At 47.5% G+C, this 17,050-nt stretch overlaps 1 protein-coding gene across 1 annotated transcript in view; it reads right to left on the bottom strand.

The window, feature by feature from the left end:
• LOC142804118 (stalled ribosome sensor GCN1-like) overlaps positions 1-17,050 on the bottom strand; it is a 344,986-nt gene that overhangs the window by 26,014 nt on the left and 301,922 nt on the right. The window contains exons 46-49 of the mRNA XM_075890700.1: positions 5,811-6,074; positions 4,716-4,919; positions 3,783-3,923; positions 2,890-3,083 (exon numbers count right to left, since the gene is read on the bottom strand). Coding sequence (XP_075746815.1) covers positions 2,890-3,083; positions 3,783-3,923; positions 4,716-4,919; positions 5,811-6,074 — 803 coding nt within the window. The remainder of the gene's footprint in view (positions 1-2,889; positions 3,084-3,782; positions 3,924-4,715; positions 4,920-5,810; positions 6,075-17,050) is intronic.

A 17,050-nucleotide genomic window follows, 5' to 3' on the forward strand; every position in this document is an offset into this window, starting at 1 on the left:
CAATAGTACATCGAGTGTTGGGCATGGAAGTGTTGGTGATGAGAAATGATGCGATGGTGAGTAGAAAGAGAAACGAGACAGAAGGGTATGGCATAGTGTAGTAGAGGAGAGTTGGCAACATGCAGGTGGTCATGCAGAGGGGAGCTTCTTTCCGTGCTAAACCAAGCCCGTTTTCACCTAACTTTGCCTAGCTTTGCTGTACGCTGGCCCTTACGGCGCTAAGTGAGGGCCACGCACTAATTTTTTTTAACCCCTCACAACTGCCAACATACAGGAACCATGGCAGAAACAAATAATACCAGGTGGTCAAGGCTATATACAGGTGTGTGGCAACCCAAGTATTGAGAAATACACCTTTTCAGAATTAGTTTCTGCCTTGTGTCACTATGAGGATATTCCAAGTTTTCGAGACTTCTAGAAAACTTCTCCCTGCGCTTTTTGGGACGTGCAAAGACTTGATGTTTGCAAACTGCCCACAGCAGCTGGTACACGAACCTCTCATGCTTCATTTCACGGACCATAAAACCATAATATTGAAGGGATCTAGCAATCCAGCCGCCATGACAATGAAGAAATGAAAACAATTATTAAGAAAAAAATAAAAGTGATTTGTATAATACATACACAGTATCACGTTATTCTAATGATTTAATGGGCTAACTTTCCATGGGACAGTCACGGTTTACTGATGATTTCCCCCTCTCGAGCTTTGCCCACTTATCATTCATTTCGTGGATATGGTGTGATGTTTCTGGCTTTTTTTTACGGTTTTGTTCAATTTGTTCAGAAAATGTCCACCGTATTCTTTTGTTGTTCTGGCAGTTTAATAACTGGCCTCACAAAACACATTTATGGCCAAGCCACACATGCAGGAAGATTCAAAATCAAGCCTCATAATTTCTATGCGAATGTAAAGGCCACAAGAAACCTCAATATACCGCATAGTGTGGAATATAGGTCGAGATTTTTTCCAGGAAACCTCAATAAAAAATCGCCCCTCAACCTATACTGAGTATAGATTGAGGGGCAACCCTTGGCAGACGACCCTTGGCATAAACCAAGTGATCGTCTGGCAACAAGGAGTTTCACATGCTTTTTGGGCATCAGCATCGACATCGCCTTCCTCCGTGGGCCGACGCGTTCTCTGCCGATGCCATTTCTCTTTTCTTGTTCATTTAGTGTTCATAGCGAGTGTCGACGTTACTCTGCGACTAGCCATGAATACAGGAACGCAACGCCAGTTCACCGCCGCTTTTAAAAGAAAAGTTATTGAATTCGCGGAAGCGAATGGCAACATGGCGGCACAGCAGCAGTTTGTAGTGTCCGAGAAAAGCGCAACCGAAAATCCAAACTGTCGGTGTGTAACGTGAGAAAGACGTCGTTTCGCGGTCGCCGAGATGTGCACCCGGAACTCGAGGACATGGTGGCGGATTTCGTACGCAAGTACTGTGCCAAATCCCTGCCAGTGAATGCGGAGCTCATTTGATCAATAGCCGTCGAGCTCGCCCGTGAAGCCGGTCTGTCAAAGAAAGACTTCAATGGATCCATTTATTGGGTCCGGAGCTTCATGCGACGCAAGGAATTTGCCCTTTGACGGCGCACGTCGATATGCCAGAAGCTGCTGGAGATGTGCGAGGACAAATTGATAGAGTTCCAACTCTACGTGAACAGCCTCCGGCGGCAGCATGGCTATATGCTAGGCCACATCGGCAACGTCGACGAAACGCCGGTGTGGTTCGACATGCCGTCGTTCGCGACTGTTTGTGAACGCGGGGCAAAAGAAGTGAAGCTTTTGTCGACCGGAAGCGAGCATTCACGCTTCACCGTTATGCTTTCCTGCACGGCCGACGGCAGAAAGTTGCCCTCCTTCATCATCTTCAAGCGGAAGAATATGCCGAAGAAGGCCTTCCCGTGGGATGTCGTCTGTGTCAACAAGAAGGGGTATATGGACGAGGCCCTAATGCGCGAATGGATCCGCACAGTGTGGAACCGGCGGCCCGGAGCACTCCTGCAGCACTGGAACATGCTCATGTTGGATGCGTTTTACGGGCACTTCACGGCATCGGTGAAGGAGAGCCTTCGCAACGGAAAGACGGATATTGTCGTCATTCCGGGAGGGATGACGTCAGCACTCCAACCGCTGGATGTCGTCCTTAATAAACCTTTCAAGGACCGTGTGCGTGCGCTGTACACCGAATGGATGGCTGGCGACAACCCGCGGACCCCGACAGGCCGGATGCGCAGGCCACCTCTCACGACAGTTTCTGGTTGGGTCTCTGAGGCATGGAGGTCTCTGCCTGAAGTGATGGTGGTGCACGCATTTTAAGAAGTGCTGCATCAGCAACGCTCTCGACAGCACTGAGGACGACATGCTGTGGGAGGCGGCTAGTGATAGGCAGTCGTCGTCGGACGAGAGCTCCGACAGCTCGGAGGACTGATTAAAGTGAATCCGTGAACTATTCTGTGGTTTTTTTTTTTTGCTGGTCAAAGTAAGGGGGTCGACCTATATTCCGCCTCGACCTATATTCCACATTATACGGTACATATTAACAAAAATATCTGGTGTTTTACGCCCTGAATCCCTGATAAGATTATGAGTGATGCCATAGTAGAGGAATTGGGCAATTTTAACCATCTGGTGCTCTTTATTGCACTCTTGACATTCTTGACATTACACTGTGCAAGGCCTCTTCTAGCATATCTCCTCCACTGAAATGCAACTTCTACAGCCAGGATCAAAACAGTGACTTTTGGGTGAGCAGCCAAACACCGTAATGGCAGTACCGCTGCATTGGACAAAAATGAATGTTTCAGTATTGTCTGGCTGACATTATTTTGTGACAGGGCTTTATATAACAACCGACATTCCAGCAGCATTGTGGTGCTGACCTGACAGAGGGATCATCCTGGTTCTTGACTGAGTTGTGCAGTTCCTGGAAGACCGGGTCGCAGCGGGTGTGAATGACGATGAGATGGCTTAGTGCTACCGAGGCTTTTAGCCTCACCTGCCGGTTACCATCGTTCAGCGCCTTCAAGAATGTGGTCTGTAGCTGAGGCAGAAACGGCTTTAGCTGCACCCCTACCTGCATTGTCAACAAGCAAGTTTTCTTGTAAAGCGCAATGTGGCCATTGCAAAGATGCAATGAATTGGTCAAAAATGGTTCTAACATTGTTAGAATGGACTATTGGCAACAGAAAACTTTGAGGCTTCACAGCAAGAAACACTTTTAAAGTTTAAATTGATTCAACTTCTGTACCATGGCCAAACAGAAATTCAAAACAAATTCGGTGTGATAACTCAACAGGCTTAAAGCCACGTTAATGGACACAGATATTCCCTCTTTCCCCCAGCAACCTGTCAGTGGAATGACTATGTTGTGTGTTGTAAAACAGCATACTCTCAGTAAACGAAACTCTCTTAAACTAAGTGAACTGACTATGAAATGCACCCCGTCAACCTCTTGTACACTGCACATGAAGCCACCAACAATATGAACTTACCAATAGTATCAGTTTTATATCTAGTCATAATGCATGAACTACATTGGGGTCTGATTGATACAAAAAAAGATAAAAATGTGCATGTTATAGTAGTGTGAATACAATAACTTTTGCCATGCTGAGCATCCCACAGAGGGCATGTCTGCATACAACTCATTCTTATATCAATGGTGCCAACTACTCTAAAATGTTTTGAATTCTACACAGTTCCACAGCCTTTTAAGCGTAAAGCATTGCAAAGACTACATGTCACAAGCTTTTCAGGATGCCAAGTGACCGACCTTTGCAAGTAGCAGGGCTAGCGTTTCGAGGACGGCCACCTTGACGCTGAAGCTGAACCGGTCGCCCAGGATACGAATGAGTGGCCCCGTGATGCTGATCACTGACTGCCGCAAGGAGGCGGCATCCGTTAGCCGGATCACCTGAAAAAGAGACAACGCAGCACCTGTCAAACAGTGCAAATAGTCCTGTCGAAGTCTCCAGGCTCATATCTTCAAAAATTACTTGTAACGACTCTTGCTGGAGTCTTGAGTTGCTGGAGTACAAAGGAAGTAAAATAGTCTCTTTTCTTGCAGTCCCAAATTCCATTCAATCATGAAACATTGTGAAGCGGACTGGTTCAGTTTTCTTTGAGCTGCTTTTCAGATTAACATGTGGAATCGGACTAGTTGGCATTTTATACATAAAACTGCTCCATGCAAAAGTAGACATAGCAATCCTTGTCTTTTCTGTGTCACTGTGTCCATTTTTGCGCTGAGAAGTTTAAGTCTGGTTTTCAACAGGTTGAGTCCTTTAGCATGCCATAGATAATCTCCATATAGAAGCAGTTTTGTACTCTGGCCCGATCAAAATGCAGCTGCCTAGGCTGCGAAAAAAAAACAGGACTTTAAGCTTAGCAAAACCATAGCTATTTGGCAAGTAGGAAAGAAAAACACCAACATATTTATGTCCTCTTGTTCGCGCTTTACCCTGATGCAAATATGCAGCCACTCTGGGTACTCTTCTATAGGACCTTCCTAAGGAGATCGAAGCCTAATTTTAATGCCCCAATGTACTTCATACAAGGGTTTTTATAAAAGCCTTTGCTAATCCAATTTAATAGATACCTACACAGACGATGCAAAAACAGTGGTGCTGCAAATCTACCCATTGGCCATCCGAAGGTGCAACAGAAATAGAGAAAGCAAGAGCCGAAGACATCCCAGTGCTGTTACCTCGCCAAGACCCTGCGCTGCTTGTTCCTTGAGCTCAGGCACCCCGATGAGAATGGCCTCGCGAAAGATGGGCAGGATGGGCGAGATGCCTTTCTCCTGGCAGAAGCCTGGCAGGTACTCCTGACCCTTCAGGTCGCTGGCCGCAAAACGAATCGCTTGCCGCACATCCGTCACATACTCGATTTGCTGGTTTGTGTCCAGGGTCTGCAATGTTGCCCATGTCAGAGAGAAAAGGAATTAACATGGGTCCAGGCAAATAAAGGTACTTGGCGCCATCCCATGCTACCTGGTATTTATTTTTCATCAGCTGTGATGTGCATTTTTAAGTTTAACGCACTCATGAACATAAGAGGGAGGGGGGGAGAGAATCTTAAATGAAAAGAAGAGAAAAGTGAGCTCCGTAACTGTCTCTCAGGGGGAGGACACCTCAACAGTAGCTCACGAGGGGTGGGGGTAAAGGAGAGATTAAAAGAATAGGAATAAAAAGTAAAGAGATAGAGAGAGCGGAAGGAGAGAGTGAGGCGCAGGGACAGCCACATACGGAAGTAGGGAGAAGATAGGAAAGATGGACACGGACACAGGAGTCCGAGGGTGGGGAACCACTCGGCGAGAGCTCTTGTCGGCATCAGGAAGTGGCATAGGGCGGGCCAGCCGGCCAGAGCTGCGCTGTCGTCGGAGATCACAGGGGCACAACCAGTCAGCACGAAGTCCAGCCAGCGAGTTGCCGTAAGAAGGAGCATCAACACTACTAAAATGTAGTACAATGTGAATCGTAAGGTGAAAGGTAAATTTACAGCCAATCAAAACAAATCTTAAAAAAAAAAAACCTTGAGTGAAACATGGGATAAGCGAAAAGGAAGCAATACCATTATTCTAGCTGCAACAATTGGGAAACAAGCTCATGCAACACAATATGAACAGGAGTACTCTTCTGTCAGTATTTTTTAACAATAATATGTAAGTATACTGTGATAACATTTTTCAGAAGTTAAGACGATGCTCTTTAACCACTTAAAATAATTTTGCGGTATTAAAAAAGTAAAAGAAACTTCTATGTTGACAAAAGTGCAAGAGTGGACAGAACTTGCACCATACCTTTGTGACAGCAGCCAGGGCCTCTCCGGCGAGCTGCAGCACGTGGCGATCGGTGTCAGTGAACAGCCGCAGCAGCTCCCTCAGCAGTTGGGGCACGTGTGGTGTCAGGGGTGCCCTGGTGTGGGCGCAGAAGGCACACAGCAGGGCCACGGCTGCTCGCCGTTGACCGGGCTGCCGAGCCCCCGCAAGCAGTTGCTCAACCACAGTCTGTACTCCAGCCTCGTCGACCACCGACAGCACCACAGCTTGGCAGTGCTCCAGCTCCTGCAAGGTGGGTGCCGATCAAACAGCGGCTGCCTTGTGCCCTTTCGAGGGACGCTGAGCATAATACTGACCTGATGCTCACGACACATGCCATCGCAAAGCACTCGCGATCTCCTTTCGTTTGATCGTTTCGTTTGAATGTCGATCACCCTCTGACTGGCACAGGTTAAACGAAGTCATGTAACTTTCTCACGTGACCTGATGTTGGCGACACACGTGCCGTCACAAAGCACTCGAGAACTTCTTTCATTTGATACCCATGTCAGCGGATTGGGAGTCCCTCATGGAGGTGTACGAAGTTGAGCAAAGGCAAGTGAGACTGGTTACATTGCAGTTCACCTGACAGTGAAAGCGTTTTTTGGTGTTTCATGACAAAGATCCTAATAAAAGCTCTTGAGTGATGTCTGGTTAATGTGTAATACTACAGTCGAGCCCACATATAACGGCCTCACTTAAAACGAACTCTGGCTTAAAACAAACAATATCCACGTGACCGTCAAAATATACATTGGTTCAATGGCACAAAACCGCACTTACAACGAACTTCTTTGAGCGCCGCTGATCAGTTACAGCGAACGGAGTCAGCGGTCTGTCGACTTCCCGGGAAACCGATTTCGACCACCGATCAGGCATCGATGAGGTGCCCATACATTCTTATTGTTAAACGCCGATTTTGCCTCCGAGCCCCTCTAGTTGCTGCTCTCCCCGACGGCTTTTGTTACGCACCCCTCCGTCCTTTGTCCCCCCACTACTCTGAGCACCCCGCATAGCCAGACAAGGCCCGTGTTTTCATACTGCCACTGATCTTTCGAAGACCAGTCAGCCACGTACCCTGTTTTTGATCGCTGGTACTGTCGTTAGCGTCACCGGCTGTATCCGATAGTCTGCGTCTAGTGCACACGCGTACTCTACTCCACAGACTCTGATAATCTGTGATTCGTTTCATGTTTAGACTTGTTCTCGCTCACTTCGCACTCAACTCAGCATGCCTTCCGCGCACGTGCAGAAGCGCGAAAACGGTTGTTAATTTGTGCAGAATGAATCCCGAAATATCGAAGTTCATGAGGCCACTCAAACGCGCCGGCGCAAAAAAACGACTTTTTGGCCACGGCCGCCGATTCTTCGAACACCCGCGTGCACCGATCCAGGCGGCCATGCTTTGACTTCTGCACGCGCAGGCACTCTTTCCAAGTTTTTTCTACGTGCCAGTATCGCGGATTTTTCAAGCAAGCTACCCAACCTGCCTTCTTCTTGTGTGTTTTGGTTTTCAAGGTTGCCCTCCCGCCGCATCCTCCCCTCTCTTTATCGCAACCCTTTGCCCTTCTCTAGCAAGTCTGCTCTCCCCTCTTGATCACAACCCCTTTGCCCGTCTCTACCACTCTGCGATGCCTGCCACGCTGGCTTGAATTATTTTTGTTTTCTGACTGGAAACAAGCCCAGAGCTGTTCCATGCATTCTGGCTTGTGTGTCGCGTGTGCGCGTCTTGCTCGCTCTTGGTGTGCGTGTGTGGTCGTGATGGTCGACGGGAGGACTAGCACGCTTTTCGTGCCGCTCAACAAAACGTCGAAAGTCTAATCCGCGTGTTAGGTGCAGCGTTGCGGAGCGCTTGCTCATAGCTGTTGACCAGCTGGCAGCCAACTTGCCGTTTCGGGGGCGTCCCGGTATTCAGCTGTGGAGATGGTGAATATTTCATGGGCGGCAGTGAAGGCTACATGCGCGCGAAACTATTTTCGTGAGGCCGACTTCGTCAATCGTCGTGCCCGATGCCGAGCCTGAAGCTTCCGAACAGGACCACCGCGGCGGCGATTTGTAGCAGCGCGTCGACTCCAACCTGGGATAGCGGGTGGGATATCTGTTGCGATGATTTAATTACGGCCGATGATGATGCCGACACTGCGGAACCGTGCACGGATTGGGGCATTGTGAATGAAGTACGTGGCGAGAGCGACGAAGCTTTGGAGCCAGCGCTTCACGCAGCTTATGCCACGGACCTCGGCGAACGAGCAGCGTGCCGTTCTAAATGAACTCGTGACCGCCCTTATCGTTTCTGCTCTTCGAAACACGTGCATCATGGACTTTTTGGAGGAAAAAAGACTGTGTTTTCACTCGCAACTTTTTTAAAAGCTGTGTTTCATTTACTACAAACTTCGGGATACAGCGAAGGAATGCCGCGTCACGTTCAGGTTCATTATAAGGGGGCTCGACTGCATCACTTTGAACGGCGTGCAACTTTTTGTCTATAGTGGAACCTGAATTAAGTTCACTGGCAATAGAATCAAAATACCTGGTGCTTGGATTAACTTGAGCCCCTGGAAAACCTGTAGATGTACCGTATTTACTTGCGTAATTGACCCACTCGCATAATGAACCCAACCCCCGCATTCGCCTTGAAAAAAAAAAAAGAAAAAAAAATTTTTGTAATATGTCTGCATTTTCTATCAGTATGATAGCCAGTACCGTTTATGACTGAAACAGCTATAAATCAAGCAATTACATTACGAAATAACAATGCAATAAAAGTCAAAACATAGTTTTGCAACCATGCTAAACATTTGCGAGCAGTGCGAGCATGGACGACGTCAATCAAAATTTGAAAGTCACGGATGGATGGATGGATGGATGCTATGAGCGTCCCCTTTATAACGGGGTGGTGACAAGTATGCCACCAGGCTCGACAAAAAAAAAAACTTTTTTTTCTTTTTTGATGTTGGCCTAATGCCTCTACTTCGATAAATTCTATCTTAATGGAAAAAAAAGGTAAATTTTCAGCTTAAGTTCTCTGCCATTTACGGCACACTGTCCATATTTTATTTTTCCAATATTTATTTTTGTCCTTTCTCTCTAATTTTCTGCCACCAATACTCTAACCGTCTCTTACTTATTTCAATCGCGGGTGTGTTCAGCTTTCCATTGTTGTCCCTAAAACCCAAGGCTTCCTGTAGGCTCGTGCCCAAACGTACACCTGGGTGGATATCTCCACATTCAATCAGAACATGCTCCGCCGTTTCCTTATCTTTCCCGCAGCATGTGCATTGTTCTTCTTCTTTACTGAATCTTGCTTTATAACTACGCGTTCTAAGGCAACCCGATCTCGCTTCAAACAGTAAAGCGCTTCCCCTTGAATTATCGTAAAATGCCTCCCTCCTTATTTCATTTTTGCCCTTTCGGTAGTTACTCAAAGCCGGTTTTTTCTCCATAGCTGCCATCCAGTAAATCCTCTCCGCCTCCCTGACTTTTCCCTTAACGCTCTTTGTTGACATATGGCTTACAATACCAGCCGTATATTTACTAGTGAGTCTTCTAGTTCTTTTTCTCCACTGTGTGTCCACGCTCTTCCTATACAAATAGCGGAACACCTTCTCTGCCCATCTACTCTCCTTCATATTTCTTAGCCTTTCTTCGAACCTTATTTTGCTCTGCGCTTCCCTCGCCTCAAAACCTGCCCACCCCATATCGCCCTTTACAGCCTCGTTTGTCGTCTTCCCGTGAGCACCCAACGCGAGGCGTCCCACAGTCCTTTGATTTACATCCATTCCCGATTGCACCTCTGCCCTCATGCACATCACTGAGTTCCCAAAAGTAAGCCCTGGAACCATTACACCCTTCCACAGACCTCGAAGCACCTCATACCTATTGTATCCCCACAACGCTCTGTGGGGGTACAGAGCGTTGTGGGGCAAAGCGCCATCTGTTGAATTGCAGGAGGAACCTTTTTGCTGATAACGCCACGCAAGCACAGCGGCACAAAAACAAAGCGCATGGCCTTCAAACTGCCGCCCGCACCTTATAGACACATGCCGTGCACTAGCTATTTTGAAGGCCATGCAAAACCCATACGCACCCATCGCGCCGACGGTGCGTTGTGCACCCGTAACGTTTGTGCGCCGCCATCCGACGCTGCGTTTTAGTGCAATTATATAGATACTCTTGGCTGCGTTTTGCCGCCCACGTCGGTGTTACTCCCCGTATATGTATGTATGTATGTATGCATGTATGTATGTATGTATTTATGTATGTATGTATGTATGTATGCATGTATGTATGTATATTATGAGGAAGAGCTTTATACGAGGCGAGTTCGAGCTGACACACACTGATGATGATATCTACAGATCAGGAAATTATACAAATGATGATGACACGTCCAATTGACAAAGGAGAGTCGGTGACTGCGCTCACACTATATATATATATATATATATATATATATATATATATACAGTCGCCGACCGCTTATTCGGACTCGACGGGAACCGCCGAAAAGTCCGAATAATCGGGAGTCCGAAAAAACGGATTCACTCGAAAAAAAAGCACTTTTATTGGCCCGATCGCCCGAAAAAACTGTCTATGCGCGTCTGCACACACGCACGCTTACGCGCGACCACGTCGGCATCTCCGCTTTCTTCGCCATCGTGAGCGTCTTGTAGCTCCCACGTTGGCCGCGTTTCTTCACTCCCGACGGCGCAGCAACGGGTGGCGTCGGAGCCATTTCAGCACGCCACGGAACACACAAGAGAGCAACAAGACGAACCAGGCCTACCCGCAGAAGCAACTGACTGACACCACTGACACGCTGACACAAACGCCAAACCACGCCAAACGCCACAGCGAACAGACTCCGTAAGTGGCTTGGCTTGGCCGCCCGACTGGCTAAAACAAAAAAAAAACGTGTCGCCAAACATAGCCTTTGAGATCGGCAATGGCGATTTTTGCGTGCATTTTGACACTGGCCCGACGTCCATCCATAGCTAGTGCAGCATATCAGTGCTGGCAACCTAGCAAACGTATTGTTAACGCATAGCCTCCTATATTTTCTGTGCCCGCTCGAAGGAGGCAGAGCCTCCGTCCGCGCTATCCCACCCGGCTGACGCCGTTCCCCAAGAGATGGCGCCACCAGCCCTGGGGAGCGTGAAGGCAGTTTGTTTTGGATCGCCGCAGGCCGCAGTCCACGTGCGCGTTGTGTTCTCGCGATTGAAGAACTTGTGCGTGTTCTCGTGATTCCATGGCCTACTGCTGTGTTCCAAAGTGCAAATCTGATGCGAAACGTAAGGTACCGGGGATTTCGTTTCATGAAATTCCTAGTGACAGTGAAGCGAGGGCAGCCTGGTTGAAAGCCATCGCTAGGAAAGACTGGACGCCGAACACGACATCACGCTACTCCGTTGTGTGCAGCCGACATTTTCTCCTGACGGACTACAAAGAAGGATGTAAAACTCGAAAACTCAAGAGGAGTGCAACTCCCAGCGTGTTCGACGACTACCCGGAGTACATGCAGCCGAAGCCGAAGAAACCGCGGAGTGATGCGGCTGCGAGGAAACGAGCGCTTGCTACTGACAACGCTGCTGCGCGGCCTCTCGAGACAAGGACTGCAACAGGCCTTTTTGTTGGAGCCGATGAAGACACCGTGCCTGCGGATGGACTTACCTCAAGTTTTAGCTCTCCGGGTCTCGCAGAAGTTCCGTGCTTCACCGTACCACTACAAGTTGAGGTGGATGCTCCTTCTGAACCTACCTCAAAGCACGAAGCCACCCAGGTAGATGTTCGCAGTAGTATTTCTGTTTTAGAACGTCAGAAATTCAGACGAAAGGAGCGCGATTTAAAGACGCAAATACAACGGCTTCGTCAAACAATTGACAAATATAAAGAAGAACTGAAGCAATTAAAAGAAGATTGCAATTTGACTGCTTTTGCCAAGGTAGTTGAAGCTGCGCGAGAAAAGCACGTAGGAGCCTGCATCCTCGTTGACCAGGTGAACAATTTCGCCAAAATCAGACCTACTTACTCCGAGGTTACTGTTCGTAATTGCATTGTGTTGAGAAATTTGTCAACAAAGGCCTATGAATTTATTAGAAGGGAAAATCTCTTGAAGCTTCCAAGCAGGGCCACGTTACAGAGGTTTCTGGGCGTGACTACTGGCGAAGTGGGATTTACAAGTCTCGTGAAAGAGCGTCTGAAAGCGGAACTAGAAAATCTGAGCTCCCAGCAAGCGAAAGTGTGTTCTCTGGTTGTTGACGAAATGAGAATACGGCAACGCCTGCAATACAACAAGCAGAGAGATGCCTTCGTTGGAGAGGTGGACTTGGGTAAGGATTGTGGAACACCAACAAAAGGAGAACCAGTCCTAGCAAATTCACTGTTGTGTTTTATTTTGTCAGGGCTCTCTGTGAGCATTCGAATACCCGTGGGGTATTTTTTCACCAAGAACTGCACTGGACAGCAACTGTTCATGCTGATAAAATATGTGCTAAAAGAAGTGGAGACAGCTGGCTTCATTGTAATGCGCATTGTGGCGGACAATCACAAAATTAATGTCCTTGCTTTGGAAATGCTTTGCAGTGGGAAACTGCAGCATTTTATAAAGCATCCCCAAGATCCCGACCGAAGGTTGTTCATCGCCTTTGATCAATGCCATCTGATAAAGAATATCAGGTCGCAGTTCCTGGCCCGAGACATGGGAAAAAACGGTGAAGTTACATCATCTCATATAAAGAGCCTGTACAAGATGCAGCAGGGGAGTGTAATCAAACCTGTACGATTCCTCACACGGAAGCATGTATTTCCATCAAGTATTGAAGCCATGAACGTCCACAAAGCTGTTCAGCTTTTCTCTCCTGCAGTTACAGCAGCGTTGAAACTGTTGCAGGAGCAAGCTGGACACACGTCTGACATCACCTTTGCTGATGCAGGCCCAACAATTGAGTTCATGGACACAGTGCATCGATGGTTTGTCTTAATGGACGTGAGTAACTGTGTCCAACACATACACAAGAATATGCCAGACTGCAAGCAATACGAGTCTGCTTCTGATGAGCGCCTTGTGTGGCTCATGTCATCTTTCCTCGAATACCTTGAAGATTTGAGACGTGACTGCCAGCCCAAGCAGTTCCTCACTAAGGAAACGTATCAGGCACTTATGCTGACTACGATGTCTAATGTTGAGTGCACCAAATACCTACTAGATGTAGTCTCCTTCAAGTTTGTGCTGACGAGGAAATTCTCGTCTGACCCGATTGAATCCTTTTTTGGATGGATAAGAAGGTCAGCAGGAAGTAATGATCAGACTGACGTTCGGTCTGTTTTGTCTGGTGTTGAAAAGGCCTTAAAAGCTGGCATAATTTCTGCTTCAAAGACCAGTAACGTAGTGGATTCATCAAGCCATGGCTCAGATGCACTTAAAGTTACAAGCAAACAGAAAGAAGTTCAAGCAAGTCAGTTTCCAGTAGAAGCTAGGAAGCTTCTTGAAGACCTCCTAAGAAGTCCCGCAAGCTTGCTTCCGACTGTGGACACAGCAGCACTTGCTATGGTGGGAGGCTTCGTGGCCCGTGTCATACAAGAAAAGATTGCTTGCAGCTCCTGCATTTCAGTTATCACAAAGCCAGCGTCCTCAGCCCCCATTGACAGTCTGATTAGGCAACAAGACAGAGGTGGGCTACTGTACCCCTCAAATGAGCTTGTTCATGTTTTGTACGCGCTAAAAAAGTACACTGAACTCATCTTAAGCAAGCGCAGAGCAATACCAAGGCCTCTGCAGGAAACAGTCAGCAATGCTGTTTCTGCTATGGCAAACAGTGAAGTTTTTAAGCATGTTTGCATTGAGCACCGCTTGCAGTTTCTGGAGCTTGTTTGCATGAAATTTTGCAAACCTGTGTTCACGAACTACGCCCTGGGCGTGACTGACAAACACGATGTGAGGAAGGCACTTCACTACAAGCCCTTGTCGAGAAAAGCTCTAAAACTGTGAATTGTGTTTTTGCGGCTGCTTGACTGACTGTACTATTTTTCTTTCATTGATGTTAGGAATTTCCTATGCACCCTATGCATCTTCGCAGAATACCAACAAAATAAAAGTTGATGTCCAGAACAAAGTAACAAGCGTTGTCACTTGAGTTTCGGGTTTTACTGCAAAACCGCAATGAAGATGCGAGGCATGCCGTAATATAGGACTATGGATTAATTTTGATCAGATGCGACTCTTCACCGTGGCCGTCAAGACTGCGCGCTGGCAGGAAACCTGCCGGCGAGAAAAATGTTTTAACGCACACGTACGCAGCATATTTGCATTTCATATTCGTCAAAATGCGACTTTGAGGCTGCGAAACCAACCCGCAGCGTTGTGCTTCGCAATGTAATGCCGCTAAAGTAAGGAGCCGTCATGTGGTGCTGTCATGTCGCTTTCTTATATCTTTTTAAAGCGGCGAGGCAGCGACAAGTATTGTGGATTCACCTATGAAGCTCTAGGGTACCGGGGATTTAATATACCTGGGGACAAGTATGAGTTTAGCGCATCAGTTTATCGTGAACACGACGCAGCGCGTGCACAGACAACGCGACATGCAATCCGCATTCATACGCTTATGTTTACTTGTATGATGCATTTCTACTCACGGTAATGCTTGCTGACGATGGTAAAGTTGTCCAAGATGAATATAATAGTGCGTTTTTACATTTTTGTCGAAGATATTTATGCTTTCTGGGATGCTCACTGAGTAAGCAGAAAGACTACGCGTCGTCTGCACTCCCCAGGGCTGCCGGCGCCCCCTGTCGGCTCGTCTCGAACTAGACGCGACGGTGCAATAGAATGGAAAGCGCGGGGATCGAGCGGGCACAGAAAATATAGGAGGCTATGGTTAACGTCCCTGTCAGCGTGTCATGGCGTACGGCGACGCATCCGGTCAGTCAAACGGAGTCCGAATAATCGAACGGCGCACAGCGGGGCGTCCGAATTTTCGGTCGTGAGTTTACATTAGGTTCAATGGGGCGAGTGGCGGTGCCACAAAGATGTCCGAATAAACGGGCATGTCCGAATTTTCGGCGTCCGAATAAACGGTCGGCGACTGTATATATATATATGTGTGTGTGTGTGTGTGTGTGTGTGTGTGTGTGTGTGTGTGTGTGTGAAAACTAAATTAAAAAAGCCGCCCTCGCGCGGAGCCCAGTTCAGACATGATGCGCCGACGCGCGCTTATCCCCCACCCGTACTTTGCCCTACGAATGAAAGGTGTTTATAGATGCTTGTGCACGCGTGCTTATCTTTCGGTGGGGAAAACCGCGGGCCTTCCACTATGACCGGAACAATTGCATTTAGTTACCGAGCGCACAAAGATCCCTTCGCTCGCTGGAAAGGCGCCATTTGCGAAAAGAGTTCGCTTTTCAAACACAATGAAGTAACAACTGGGGCACTTGTTACTTAATATTTGGCGCTCATATCTGTACTTGTCATTACCTTTAGTGCATTGTTTTTGTTAAAACAGCATGTTACGTGTCGAGTGGTAAACGTTGTTAGTTCAGTCTCGTCCTGTGTTTGTTGTTTCATGCATCATGTGTGCGTGAACAGTGTGTTGCACGTTTCGATCTTCTGGCCGTTCTCAGCGTTACCTTCCAAGTTGTTGCTATCGTATTCATTGCTTCGCCCTTGCGGCGAAACTTCCACTTTTTTTTTGTCAGGTTTGTCGTGAACTTAGTTGGGACACCTGCTGTGCAGGGCACGTTGAGCCGGGTACACCGGCTACACAGCTGGTTACAAACAGCAAGTGCAGGAGAATTCGAACCGAGCGGCTGGACGACACTTCGGCATTGATCTGTAGGCTTTCGTTACGAGAAAAACAAGGAGCTTCAGGCTACAAAAAAGATTTGTCGCGCTTTTTGCGGGCCTAAACAAGCAAAACCGTCACGCGAAATTTTCGCTGTTGTAGCTCCCGTAACTTCTTTTTGCCAGCGTAACCAACCCTACATCCAAATTGGCGCGAACTTTTCTGAAAAAAAAAAGGTGGGTTCATTACGCGAGTAAATACGGTAAATCATATTGCACACAGTAAATTCAAATGGCTTAGAAAACATGTGGCGGTGCCAGGATCAAATTCTTGTTGTTCATTCTAAAAATTTCTTACTCAAAACCACGGAGAAAGAAAATTCTTGGGGAGGCGAAACTGCGCTCTCTTGGGTGACCTAATAAAGTCAAGGAATCGGGCACAGCGCTCACGCGCCCTGTGTCGTGAGATTTTGCTAGTGGAGAAGGAAAAATGCACGCGTCCCTCTCACCACGCTTTCCGACGAAGGTCGTCGGTTCAAGGCCATTCGTCGCCGATTCAACGTTCGCGCTTCGCGCCCGAACGAATGTTTTTGTGCGTTCTCGCCGGCTCCAAATTTTAACACGATAGCGTTAAAGAGCTCGTTTCGCAGAATTACCAGTGTCGGTGTCAGTGAGGCTAGCAATTGAGAAGGCGATGCGCACGGGGCCCGACTACTCTATTGCGTTCTACTCTAGAAGGCGAAGCTCAAGTGCGCTCCAAATTTTTTCGGTAAATTAATGAGAAAAAAATGGCGTCACATACAGAAAAATTACTAGCGTGATATATATTGTACAACGCGAAATCTATAATTTTTGATTACGTGAACCCAATGAGTTAGGTATAATTTATTTCAACAAATAATGGGACGTAACCTATATTCCATCAATTCAGATTTGGGATGTTGCGGCGGCCGCAATCAGATGAAGGCGAGATGCTAAAGGCCCATGTATTTACTTTTAGGTGCACGTTACAGAACCCCAGGTGGTCAAAATTTCTGGAGCCCTCCACTACGGCGTCCCTCATAATCACATCGTGCTTTTCGGACGTATGACCCTGCACTTATATTAAGGCGAAAGCCTTAGATGCCTCATTAAACGCGAAATTTAGATGCCTCATTAAACACGAAATTTGACCGTCAGCGTGCCGCAGCGTAGGGGACGAGTGATGCAATACATCACCACCACCATCCAATACCGCCCTATGACGTCACGATGACTCACACATTGTCAAAAATCATGACGTCATCATGACGTCACGTGACGTAACCTCACTTGGCATAATCGCATCGCATCGAGACTTGGTCAAACGTGGTCCGATCACGGAGGCAATGCAAGACCAGGTGACGTGGTTCCGATCTTGGAGGCAGTGCAAAACCACGTTAGGTGCAAAAGCTTTCGCAGGGTAGTA

This window comes from Rhipicephalus microplus, chromosome 3, assembly GCF_043290135.1.
Source record: "Rhipicephalus microplus isolate Deutch F79 chromosome 3, USDA_Rmic, whole genome shotgun sequence".
NCBI lineage: Eukaryota > Metazoa > Arthropoda > Arachnida > Ixodida > Ixodidae > Rhipicephalus > Rhipicephalus microplus.